Source organism: Protopterus annectens, chromosome 14.part0 (assembly GCF_019279795.1).
Source record: "Protopterus annectens isolate FY-2018-M chromosome 14.part0, PAN1.0, whole genome shotgun sequence".
In the NCBI taxonomy this organism is placed as follows: Eukaryota; Metazoa; Chordata; order Ceratodontiformes; family Protopteridae; genus Protopterus; species Protopterus annectens.
In genome coordinates this window covers 277,066,124-277,080,030 of record NC_056748.1, presented here as the reverse complement: position 1 = coordinate 277,080,030, position 13,907 = coordinate 277,066,124, and the positions used below count along the sequence as shown (strand labels likewise).

General features: G+C 46.0%; 1 protein-coding gene across 6 annotated transcripts in view; it reads right to left on the bottom strand.

Moving 5' to 3' along the window:
• Nucleotides 1–13,907, bottom strand: part of MICU1 (mitochondrial calcium uptake 1) — a 1,714,640-nt gene that overhangs the window by 303,103 nt on the left and 1,397,630 nt on the right. For all 6 annotated transcript variants that reach the window (XM_044055989.1, XM_044055988.1, XM_044055992.1 and 3 more), the window contains one exon: nucleotides 12,485–12,593. In XM_044055989.1, the coding sequence (XP_043911924.1) occupies nucleotides 12,485–12,593 (109 nt within the window). The remainder of the gene's footprint in view (nucleotides 1–12,484; nucleotides 12,594–13,907) is intronic.

The window sequence follows — 13,907 nt, the reverse complement described above, 5'->3', positions numbered from 1 at the left end:
TGAACCGAGGGACTCTCCTGAGCAAGTTCCCTCTTGGTGGCCACCGCCACCAACATGGCATCTACAGGGGGACCCTTACTCCAGTGGGACTTGTCAGAGGGTGGGCTAAGGATCTTGTCCGGGTGCTTGGGGACTGGCTCCATGCCCTGGTAGTGATCAAGTCTACCAGGGGGTCAGCCGGAGGGGACACCCAAGAGGGAGACGGGCCTGCTTCAAATGCCTCCAGGAACACGGATTCGTCTGAGGTAGGCTTTGGGGCAGACCACCCCCCCCTTTATTCTGAGCATCTCCATGATGTCACCAAATGAGACATCTTCGGGGGGTGATCTTGGGGAGCCTTCCCCTTCCTCCAAATCCGTGTCCTCAGTCAAGGACTCGAGGGAGTCCAGGTGCTTCCTCTTGCACCTTCGTTTGTGAGGGACCTCCTCGGGGGGGCTGTCCGAGTAGGTCTCACCAGCAACGTCTTGTTCCACTGGAACTACCTGGGACGTCAAAGCAGGCTGTCCCTGGGGCCAGGTGATGGAAGCCGGGCCCAACTGAGAAGGAGTGCAGGGTGGAGCCGTGGCAAGGGTTGGGGTCCTGGAATCCCTCGACAGAACCCTCTTCACCACGTCGAATGCCAAGGGAGAGCTGCTCTCTCTGGGATCCGAAAGCAGACTCTCCCTCGGATCCGATGGACGGATCGGGGCCGGCACCGAAGGGATCGGATCCGAAGGACCAGCATGCTCCAACCCGGATGGAGCCGAAGGCATACTGATACTGCCGGATCTGAAGCTCAGCCCTCAGCTCCGAGAGCTCGGATCTGACGAAAATGGACCCAACAGACTCGAGGGAAGTGTTGGCGCAGAAGTACCCGAGACTATCGGCGCCAACATCCCCCTGGCTCCGAAGACTCCGAACCCAGGAAACGGGACGGAGAAGAAGCTATCGGGGCAAAGAAGAGGGTTGTGCTCCCCCCCCCCAGAGGGGGGGAGGCAAGAGCACTCCCATCTGCAGTTGGGCCTGGAGGAATCTTCTCATAATTCGGTCCAAATCTGCATCTGTGAGACTTCTCATGGATCTCGACGAGGCCACCGAGGCGGGGCAGGAGTGTCACCTCAATGACCTCGAGGGAGATCGGGTCTCTTCCTCCTCAGGACCCGGTGAGAAGCATGGGGACCGGATCCGAGAAGGAGGAGAACCAGAAGACGTGGAGGGAGAAGACCGCTTAGCCGGGGGGGGGGGGCGAAGCGGCGGCCTCAGCCCGCCGCTTGTTGTGCTTCTCCCTCCTCCTTTCTTTCCTGGCCTCCTCCTCCTCCGAGCCTAAGGCAGGAGGTCGAGTCCCGGCCAGGGGGAGGGAAGCAGGAGTGGTAGCCGCCACAGCGGGAGCCACGGAAGGACCGGAGGTAGAAGCCGAGTCCGGGGACAGAAGACCCGCCAGAATCAGCTTAGACCTCTGGTCCTTGAGTGCCCTGGGGTTGAACGCTACACAGATGGTACAACCAGTGGACAGGTGTTCAACCCCAAGGCACAATACACACAGAGTGTGGCCATCCGCTGGGGACAGCTTATGGCCACACTCGGTGCACTTAGAAAACATTATCTTTGGGGCCTCAGACATACTCAGAAAGTAACTCACACACACTAGGCCCCAAACACACACACACTACCCTGATGGAACCATGAAGGAAGGGGGAGGACTAGAAAAAAAAATAAACTAAGAGAGTTTAGACTAAAAAGGGGAGCTAAAATACACTCTCCAACCAAAAGTATAAGAAAAGTTGAATACAAGTTAAATTTTCCTCACAAAGAGAACGAGAATGCCCTGGAAACTCTGGATCAAGCTGCTGAACGAAACCGCGGCAAACTAGATCTGAGGTCAGTCAGGGTTGGCAGGGGATTATGGGTAAGGGAGGAGCTTGGAGCTCGGATCTAAAGCTGTTGAAAACTGCCGGCTCGGATCCGATTCCCAAAGGTTGCTGCACAAATGAAGTTAACTACTTCAGATCAGACCTTCAAGTACTGAAAAACTGAGGAAGACCACCACGAACCTGATTAAATGATACCAGACATAAACCAGAGTGTGTTGCAAGACCAGTGATTAATCAGCAAATACGAAGGGCTAATTAAAAGGTCAACCTTTGCCAAAATCAAGGGAATACAATGAAATTACAGCTGGTAAGGTAGACGCCCAAGGGCAGAAAATGAGACCAGCCTTTGTTATTTTGTTTGTCCATGCTGTGTTTATATGTTCCAGAAAATACTCCTCAAGAAGTAACATATGAGAAGTGGAGATCATGACAGTCACGGCACAGTAAAACAGCATCTCATTTAATACAGCCTTTCTCCATTCTTTATTTCAATTTAAGCTTCTAGAAAATAAACTTCACAGGTTTTTTATGTCATTAATATGTATTTTGCCTGCAGCACTATAATATCAGGCAATACTCCACATTTTGTGGTCAATGACAAACAGGAGAAGCAAGTCACATCAGTGTCTTTCTCCAAGATTTCACTGTACTTTTAAAGATTCACATGTAAGTACCTGGCTAGCTCCCCTTGCAGCCCAATTTAAGCCTAGCCAATTTACTTTTTTGATGCTTGAATGAGCCTATCCCATATGGTGTTAGACTGGCCTTACCCATCCCATGGTCAATAATTATACATTACTCTTAGTGAGAATAAATGAGATTATACTATATACAACTTGAGGGAACAAATGCATGGAATAAAGCATTCAGGAGCTACCTCTGTCCATTAGCAATACAGGAGGCAGTCCTGGGGTACATTTTCTGTTTTCCATCTATAGATCAAAGTTGAACTTAAATATGGACAGGCATAGGCTTTGTTTTACGTGGATGGGGAGTCTGTTCCACAGCAGGTATCCTCTGCAAGATAAACCTGTCGCTCCAAACTTTTCTGTTGATGTTGCAGAAGTTTAAATTCCTAGACCAAGTACTTCTGGTGCCATTTTACTTGCTGATGTGCAATTTCACTTGCTGATGTGCAATAAACCAATCAGTACTGGGTCAAAGGATGCCTTGTATGCCAGATACAGGTCACCGTTTAGAAGTCTCTAGGCTACAGAATACAGTGAAAGGGCTTTCAGTTGGTCCATGTAGGACATATTGCTTAGGTCTTGGAACATTTTAGTACGGTATCTCTCTGGGTGTTCCAGTTACTTCATATGTCTGGACAGATACATGCCAAAGGGGGCACTATACTAAATGAATGGATTAATGAGAGCAGAGTAAAGTGGGACAATGATATCCCTAGCTCTAGACATAATCTGTTTGTTTATGCAGTATAGAAGGACTTTCTCACTATAATGGACACATGCTGGTTGAAAGTTAGTTCACTGTCCACACAAGTTTCCAAATCTCAAACAACTGGGTAAATTATTAGGAGCATATTATCAGGGTGGTAGTTCCCCGTGGTAGATGACTTCCTCAAGGAAACTATAATGCATCTGTTGGCATTTAGTTTCAGTCTATGATTTGGGGATTCAATGACTGCTCCTAGCTTGGAGTCATCTACAAACTTAATCAGCCAGAGTTCTTTGGTATTGGCTTTTACTTCAGAGAAATAAATGTTACATAGGGGAGGTCTCAGCACAGAATCCTGGTGGATTCCACCAGTAACAGCTCTCTTTGGGGAGGTAACCACCTGTTTAGATTTCCTATTTTGTTTCTCTTACACATATAGTCTGCTTTTTATTTTCTGCATGCTATTTACATCCACATCTTCTGACCATGATAGGGACTGGCATAAAGCTTTGTGTGTTTAACTCACAGACACAGAGTACAGGGTTTGATATAACCTTTGAAAGGAAATTAGGTAGGCTTAAATCTGTCCTGCATGGGCAGTTAACCTAGTACTTGTCTACAAACATACGAACCTATGAAACACTTGCATTCTTCTGCCTAACGCTTTTGATATAATACTCCACTCAGGCATTATAGACAAGCTCACTAATTTAGGTATAAACCATTTTATCAGCTGCTGGATAGCCAACTGGCTCATTGATAGGATTCAGTAGGTCAAAACAGGTAAGGTCACCTCTAACAAGATGCCAGTCACTAGAGAAGTCCCCCAGGGCTCAGTACTGGGCCCATTTCTTTTTAACATCTATTTCTCTGAAATGGAAGCAAATGCTGAAGGTTTACGGCTGATTACATTTGCAGATGATTGCAAGCTGGGAGTTATCAACTCCCCTGCAGACACTAGCATTCTTCAAGAAGGCCTGTCCCTGACTAACAAATGGCACCAAAGCCATGGACTTAAATTCAGTTCCAAGATGTGCATAATTGTACCCTTTGGGAAGTCAACTTATCTTGGCTAATCACTATATTGAAAATATGTCCCTAAGAGTCGATCCAGTGGTCAGGGATCTTGGTATGCACGTAGATAATAGCTTTACCTTCAACCACCATGTGGCCACAGTGGTAAGAAATCATTTTATGTTGCACAAGCAAGGACCTGGCCTCTGGGTCCAAAGAAGAAATTATCCCACTGTACCCTGTCCTTATCAGACCAATCACAGAGTACAATGCTCCCTTCATGTACCTGACCAGGCGTATGCAGCAAGTAGAGTCACCTCAGAGGTTCCTAACAAAAAGAATACAAAGTGTAAAAAACTTGCCTTAAGCACCTTAAAGTCCTTTCCTTCTATTCAGTCTCCTGTAGATTGCTGACAGATTATCTATGTCTGGCTAACAAGGCATCTGTAAACCGCACACTTATGAATCTCCTGTACATTTGTAAATCAAACAGTACCAAAAATACAAGGTCTAAGGACCTGAAGTTTGTCTGTGACTTAAACGGAACATGCTGAACAGACAGATATGTCTCAGAGATTGCTCCTCCTATGGAACAAGCTTCCCATGTGAAGCTGAGTTTATCTATTACCCAGTTTAAATGCAACTTTGACTAGTGGATGGGGAACAGGAAATTTACACTGGGACTGGCACCCATGTCCCTTATGGACAGAGATAGCTCATAAATGCCTGGCCCTCAGTGTCTTGTTTGGATACAGGACATCATTATTCTTTTGGGAAAATTTGGCTAGGCTCAGAAAGGCTCCCTAGGTCATTAAGCCTTGTAACAATCTATGAATTTATGTATCTATGAAGCCTCCTTTCTAACTCTTGAGGCGACTTCTTCCATTACACCGGCTATTCCCAGCATGAATTTGAGGAAAGACTGGAGAAGCCATCATCCAGTCATAGATGTCGTTTGTGTTTCTGTTATGGTGCTAACCCAAACACTGGTGATTGAACTGGGCAAATTCATGATTATGGAAAAGTGTGTCTGTGTGTGTGTGTCTGTGTGTGTGTGTGTGTGTGCGTGTGTGTGTGTGTGTGCGTGCGTGTGTGCACGCACTTTCAACCACAAGTTGAAGACTAGCATCACTGGTAAGTAACTGTCTGGCCATGTCCTTTGTTCTGGCCTTCTCACAGCTGTGAAAGCCTCTGCTTGCAAAGTGATGATCATCAGACTGAAACTACGACCATTTCCCTCTCCCACAATGAGTGAATCAGCATTAGCTGCTCTCCCACCCAGCACTGAGTGTCCAAGAAATTAGCTCAGTTCAGGTCATTTGGGTTATAAAAAGAAGTTATATCTTACCATAACGTTCCATCTCTGTTGTTGATCTTCGTTCATTCATTACTGATGGGTTATCGGTTCCTCCCTTGGAACCGCCAAATATCAAGCTCGCATCAGCCAAAATCCCTTGAGCCAAGGTCCTACCCAGAATGCTCTGTTCCCTGTTACCTCAGACCGAGTTTGCAAGTTGATAGACAAAAACAGAGGCTACCTCTGGTCATAACAGACCTACAATAAAGGAGTATATGAGATCAACCAGGAACCTCCGGAGGGGGATGGAGGGTGGGAAGTAATGAATGAATGGAGATCAACAACACAGATGGAACATTATGGTAAGACATAACTTCTTTATCTGATGTTGTTAATCTTCGTTCATTCCTTACTGATGGGACAGAGTCCTCAGCTACCTGTATCCCTGGGTGGTCCTCATGGAAGGACATTCCTGAGCACCATGGAGCCAAAAGAAGCTCCAACTCTGGAGGCCAAGTCCAATTTGTAATGAAGAATAAATGTATGAGGTTTGGCCCAAGTTGCAGCTGAGAAAATATCATTGAGGGAAGCCTTAGCATGGAAAGCTGCTGAAGTTGCCATAGACCTTGTAGAATGTGCTTTCACCAGGCAAGGTGACATTTTGTTTTAGATAAAGGTAATACAATTTCTCAACCATGAAGCCAATTTAACTTTTGAGAAAGGATGATCTTGTCTAGGTCTAGAAAAAGCCAGAAACAGTTGGTCTGATTTACAGGTAGATTTTGTTCTGTCCAGATAAAATCGTATTTGCCTATGAACATCCAAGGAGTGCAGGCAATACTCTCCCTTGTTACAGTGGTTAGAAAAGAACAGTGGAAGGTCAATAGATTGGTTGATGGACCACTCTGACACCAATTTTGGTAAAAAGGAAGAATTAGTTCTCAGTGATACCCTTTCCTTATGGAAGATAAGATAGGGAGGCCTGAAGTTCTGACAAGGGTCTGGCCGATGTGATTGCAATCAGAAACAAAGTTTTCCAAGAGAGATATTTTACATCACATGAAGATGCAGGTTCAAAGGGGGGAGCTGTTAGAGCTTGCAGAACCAATGCCAAATCCCAGGGTTGTACTGGTTCTCAAAAGGTAGGTTTTAGGTGAATAACCCCCTTCAAGAAAGTTTTACAGAGTCTATGTGACATAAGTGAAGAATCCTGAAAACCAATGTGGAAATTTGAAATGGCAGCTAAATGTACACGAATATTAGAGACAGACACCCCAGAGTGGAAAATATGTGATAAGTAATCCAAAACCACCGAAATTGGGGCTGACAAGGGGTCTAATTGTTTATTCGCTGCCCATAGAGAAAATCTTTTCCATTTACTGAGATAGATTAGTCTGGTGGACGATTTATGAGATGCAATAAGAATATTGCAGACAGGGGATGAGAGGTTTTTCTGCCTGGAAATCATTGGAAGTGGAGAAACCAAGCTGTTAGTTTCAGGGTTGTTAGACTGGGGTGAGTCAGACCCTGCGGATGGGAGATCAACATTGGGGATGGATTGAGGATCCATGGTTGATCTAGCAGTTGAGGCCAGAGGAAGGAGAACCAGACTTGTCAAGGCCAATATGGAGCAATGAGGATCACTTTGCTTTTCAACTGTCGTGCTTTCTTCAGAAACTTGGAGATGAGGGGAAGAGGAAAATAAGCATAAAGCAGACCCGAGGGCCAGGTGTGGACTAGAGCATCTCTCGGTGACTGTCCCCAAGGGAGAATCAGGGGAAAATAGTTGCTGCACTTGTAGTTGGTTGGGGAGGCAAATAGGTCGCAGCAAGGCTGGCCCCACCGGTGGAAGATTTTTGCTGCTATCATAGAGTTGAGGGAATCACTCGTGAGGTTGTAGAATGCACCTGCACAATTTGTCCGCTATCACATTGGAGCTCACGGGAATGTACATTGCAATTAGAAAGCGGTTGGAAGCTATCGCCCACTGCCATATTCTCAAGGCCTCTCAGCATAATGGGTAAGATCTGGGGCCCCCTTACTTGTTGATGTACCAGACCACTGTGACATGTTGTCTGATTGGATCGCAATAGTCTCTGATGGAAGGATGGAATGAAATGCTTGCAATGCTAGTAGCACCGCTCTCAGTTGCAGGACATTGATATGCAAAAGGGCCTCTGTCTCCGACCAGGTACCTTGGACCAAGTTTCCCTGACATAGCCCCCCCCCCACCAGGGAGGCGTCCATGATCACCATGGCTTTCGGTTGATGGGGGCTGAAGGGGCAAGACCATTGTTGGGGATTTCGAGACATCTACCAGGGTAAATCTTGCTTGCATCTCTGAGTTACACTTATCTGAAAAGTTAAAGGATGCTGTAGAGGGTACCACTGAGTGAGAAGTAACCACTGAAGAAGCATCATGTGGAATCTGGCTAGAGGAACAATGGTGATCGAGGCTGCCATTGACTCCAAGAGTTGGAGTATAGATCGAGCGGGAGATTTGTGGTGACAGAGCAGCGGTTGAACCTGTTGCCTTATTCTTTGATGCCTGTGATCTGGAAGAGATGCTATGCAATTTCTCGTGTCCAACAGTACCCCTATGAATTCCAAAGACTGAGCTGGGGTCGTGTTGGACTTCTCCCAGTTTATAGTGATTCCCAGGCATTGTGCTGTAAGGAGAGTGTAGTGCAAGGCTTCTTCCAGTAGATGCTTGGTTGGGGGTGGTGAGGAGCCAGTCGTCTAGATATGGAATTCCTAGAATCCTTGAAGTTGCAACTGAGCGATAACCACTGCCAGGCATTTGGTGAACACTCCGGGGGCTGTAGAGAGACCAAAGGGCAGAGCTCGAAATTGGTAGTGACTGGCTCCTATGCGGAAGCGGAGGTATCTTCTTGAGCGTTTGTCCATTTTTATGTGGTAACACGCATCTTGAAGATCTGCACAGCACATCCAATTGTCTTCTTCCAGGAGAGAAAGGACAGACTGAACCATGACCATCCGGAATTTCTCTCTTTTTACAAATGTGTTCAGTGTGCTGAGATCCAGAACTGGTCAAGTGTCCCATCTTTTTTGATACTAAAAAAACTTTTGAGTAAAATCCGGATCTTATCTGGTCTGGGGGGAATGTTTGGATGACTCTTTTTTGTAGCAGCTTTTGGATTTCATGTGCTGCTGCTTCCCTTTGACTGGGTGGATCATCGGGTAATACTCTGGCTGAGATTGGACAAAGATGGAAGGGGATGCAATAGCCTCTGGATATTATCCATTGTACTCAAGAGTCAGTGGTTATATTTCGCCAGGCAGCGGGGTACAAGGAAAAATGTCCCCGACCGCTTCCAGGGGTGAGCAGTTGGGCAACGCTTCAGGAGCACTAATAAGGTTGGCCAGAGAAAGAATCTCTGGAACCCTGGTTTCGCGGACCTCCTCTGCCCTGAAAGGGGCATCTTCCATTGGAGTTTCCACCTCTGCCTCTAGGGGAGAACTCGGCACTTGTATCACGGAAAGAGCCCTCTGATTTCCTGTGCCACATCTTCCCACTCCTCTGATTTCTGGAGTAGAATCATTGAGGAGTGGAGTGTCTGACACCAATGACAGATAGGGTCTTGCCATCTTGTTCGCACCTTGCCAGCATATCTTTCACTTTAGGGCCAAACAAAGAAGCGGCCTCGATATGGGCGTTTCATGAAGGAAGCCTTAAAGGAGTCCACAAAGTCACAAAGGTACATCCAGACATGTCATCTGGTGACTATACCAGCGCCTGCCGCTCCTTCCATAGCGTGAGAAATAAAATGCATGGAAGAATTGGAAATGGACTCTAGGGTGGCTATCTGAGAAGCCACGTTGTCACAGACCTCGTCAGAAACAGCTCCTGCCAAGGTTTCAGAGAGTTGGTTGATAAGATCCCTCTGAAGCCTGGTAAAGTGCGCCAAATAGTTCAAAGACCTTATGGCGAAGGTCGATGAAGCAAACACATGCTTCCCTAGTCTGTCTATCACTCAGGACTCCTTGCTGGGGGGATTGACAGTTTGGGTCTCTTCTGCCAAATCCTTCTTAGTTGCAGCTGCCATCACCATGGCATCTACTGGAAGACCTCATGACCAATGGGGATGCTCAAATGGGGGCGATAAGATTTTATCACGCCTCCGTATAGCTTCCAGGGTGTCAGGAGCCTTCCATGTGCGCTGGACGATGAGCTGGATGAGCTCATCGGCCGGCGGGGTAACCCAGGAGGTAGGGGGTTGGGCACCAAAGGCCTGCAGGAATAAGGACTCCTCAGAGGAAGGATTAGAGGACTTTCAGTCACCCCTCTAAGGATCTCAAGGATGTCACCAATGGACACCTCATCAGACAGTGACTATGGGGACCCTTCCCCATCATCAAAGTCCGTATCTTCAGTCAACGACTCCTCAGTGGAGTCCATGTGCTTCCTCTTGCACGATGATGTGCGGCTTACTTCCTCAGTGGGAGGTTTTGGGGAAGACTGCAAAGAGGGGGTCTCCTGAGGAGGAGAAGCCTGAGGCCCTTGTGCCCAGTGTCTGGTGGTTGTGGCTTGTGAGAGTTGTGGCACAGAGGGGGGAGAGGACTCTGACATGTGGGGTTTGCCAGCAGAGGCAAGCGCCCTCTCCATGGCCTGTAAGGCAGGCACGCTCAAGGAGGGATGGGAGTCCTGAACCGAGCAAGACAACCTCGGAACCGGGGTCACACCCCACTCAGATGAGCTGACCGCCAGACCAGGAGTCTCAAGAGGACTGTGAAGCGAGACAGAAGGAGGATTCCTGGAGGGTGCCATAGAAAAAAATCGTTGTGTAACCAAGAATGTCCTCCCCCACAGCACAGCCACTGGCCTGAGAAGAGCCCAGTGTCCAGTACACCGAGGGCCACAAGGACGACTCCGGTTACAAAGTGAGATCCACTATTGGAGTAGGAGGAAGGGAACTGCTATCGGAGTAATGGGCTTCGATGTTTGGGTGGAAGTCGAAGGAGGAGTGTACGTTGGAGTTTGAGGAGATATATGTTCACCTGAAGGGGGGAATGTGGACTTCAATGGGTGACAGAGACCCCTGGCCAAAAGCAACTGGTCAACAAGCCACAACACATCTTGCTCAGAGAGGCTCCTGGTAGACCTATTAGAGAAACCTAAGGGCAATTCTGGCCTTTCTAGAAAATGACTACATTGGCTACCAATGAATGGATCCAAGGAAGGAGAGTACTTGGGTCATTGTTAATTCGAGAAGTGCAGAGCCCAGAACCGAGGACGTCTGCAATGAAGAAAATGGTGTAGAAGTAGTCTGCACCAACAACGTCAGCACCATAGAAGTTGAAGGTGTCTGGACCATAAAAGCAAGTGTCTGCACCAATGTTTATAGTGCCATCGAGGAAAGTGTCTGCACCGTTAACAATGACGGTGCCGAAAAGGACTGTACCGAAGAACATGTCTGGGCCAAAAGTGCCTGCACTGTGGAGGACAGTAACGTCATACTCAGAGCCTACGGGGGCTGTACCTGCATGGATGGTGCCAGTAAGGGCTGCGACGGAAATGTTGGAGCCATAATTGTCTGCACCGGGAACTCCGGTGCCGGTGTCGATAAGGAGGACATAGCTGGAGCAAGAATCAGCTGGGGCAGTGCCGAGCCTGGAGCCGACAGAGTCACAGGTAGCAGCGCCAAAGCAGTAGTCAATTTTATCTTCTTATCAGTTGACTCCCTATGATCTCCAGAGGGAGATGAAGGAAGCGACCTTGATGAGTAAGAGGAAGAATGCCTCTTAAGGGGTATACCAGGAGGTGAGCCCTCTGACACAGAAACAGCCTCACAGAAAGGAGATTTGAGAAGACCTTTCAAGATTAATTTGTTCTTTCTCTCGTTAAGAGTCCTGGTTGAAAAATTTCTACAAATCCCACACGGGGGATCTACAGTAAGGTGGGAGACATTCAGACAGTAGACAAATAAGTCATGGCCATTGGAAAGCGGTAACTTATGGCCGCAATCCTTACACTGCTTAAAACCAATGCTACTTTTCTTATCTGACATAATGATGTGGAGAAGAAGAACAGTACCAAAAAGAAGAGGAAATGCTATCCAAAGGGATAAGAAGAGAGACGGAAGAAGGATTACCAACGATGGTAATGAAGAATTACCTCAAAGGTAAGAAAAGGGTAATAAAGAGAAAAAGACTAAAGGAAGAGCGTCTTAAGGATACGATAGGGTAGGAGAATAATACCAGAAACTGTTAGTAAAACTTTAAAGGAGAAACGATATAGAAAACTTTTAAAAAATTGGACACTAAGCTGAAGAGAGTGGCTTGACACAGCTGTACAGCAATGCGGCAATCGAGATCTGAAGTAACAGGGAGCAGAGCATTCTGGGTAGGACCTTGGCTCGAGACTTTTTGGCTGATGCAAGCTCGATATGTGGCAGGCCCAAGTTCTGAAGACGGGACCGATAACCCATCAGTAAGGCATGAACGAAGATTAATAACATCAGATTCATGACTTTATCTCTCTACACTACAAAGCCTCACAAAACACAAATAGTGTTCACATAATAAAACATGAAAAAAAGGCAAAATGAAAAATAAATGTATATTACAGAAAAGACAAACTAGGAGAAAAATGAGAAGTGAATTTATGACAGTACAAAATGGAAGCAGATTTGAACAGTAGCATATTTCAAGCTCTAACAAGATGTAGACAAAATGTGGGCTATGCATTGGAGACCCACTGCCCATGCAAGCTTGTCTAATAATGGCAGACACCTATGATACATAACTCTAAATACAGGCTGATAAAAAAGCTATGCCCTGGTCTTAAATGCACTGCAGTTCATATGTTCTGATGTTACAAAAGTATTCCTTTAAACACAGTGCATATGCTCACAAATTAAGTTTAACCCAAAAGAACAAAATGAATCTAGAACACTTGACATCCTACCTTTATCAAGAGATGCTCCAGCCATGTGGTAGAAACTCAATGCCGTGTCTACATCATTAATATTCTTTAAGAATGTGAAGAAACTCTCCACTTCTTCAAAATTGACTCCCTGTAAGGTACAAAAGGAAATATAGCTAGAAATCAAGCCTATAAAGAAGATCTCCACTTCTTAAAACTGACACCTCCAATAAAATACCACAGGACTTTTGAATTCATTCCTTCAACAATGTTTTTAATATACTACAGAACATTAGCAGCATCCATCTACTATTTATTAATTTGTTTGATTTTGTTAAATTAAAGAAAGAACAAGCTACACTTAATGTGTGTACTAGGATTCCCATTTTATAGCTGAACCAGCACGGATAAAAAGCCTTTTTCTAATTTTGAACCTGGAGTGCAAGAGTGATACATCGCCAACACTTGCGGGTTCAGTGGCTGTATAAGCATAGTGGCAACTTAGACAGAATGCAAGAGTACAATGTTGTGTTTACACCTGAACCCACAAGCAGTGAGGCTTAGGCAGCAAGGCTTAAGAGCTAGGCTGTTTTACTGCAAAAGCCTGACTGGAGAAAACACCAACATTAGAACATCAGATGCTGGTTGTACAAGAAAGCTGTAAGAACATGTAGCTGAACACACCACAAGGAATGGAGACCAGTAATTTGTGAATGAATGAGCAACCCAGTCGGGACTCTGCAAGACTGCACTGATACAAAGAACATAAGAAGCAGCTTTGTGTAACTGGGGCTCAGAGGTCTACACAAGCTAGAGCCAGACAAGTTCTGTGTTAGGGAGCCGGGACTCTGCAAGACTGCACTGATACAAAGAACATAAGAAGCAGCTTTGTGTAACTGGGGCTCAGAGGTCTACACAAGCTAGAGCCAGACAAGTTCTGTGTTAGGGAGCCACGGGTATAAGTAGTTGGAACAACTGAGATGCGAGGAGACCAGGTAATAAACAGCCTCAGGAAGGCCCTTTGATGGGATAAGGTATTTGATATGTGAGCTATGTTCCTTAAATTAAAAGAAAAAAGCAATGCAATATATAGGACACTCAATCCCTAAACCTCAACCAGATGTAAAAACACTCCAACATTTTTAGCTTTATCCACAAATTCTAACTTATCACCACCATAAACGATGGATTGATAATGAAAATGATGGTGGGAGTTAATATTATCAGGATTTTTGAGTTTCTTAATGTGGCATGAACCCACGACCACTGCCTTGGAGGTGCTGAGCTTCATATAATAACAATTCATCCGACTGTGGATGCATTACAATCCTAACAAAGGGCATCCATCCTTAGATGATGAAAAAAGCAGAATGCACAGTTGAGTGACAGTACAGTACAGCAATGCACAACACTAATGCTGAAGACCACGCCCTCTAATAAGTTCTTCCATGGAAGCATATATAAA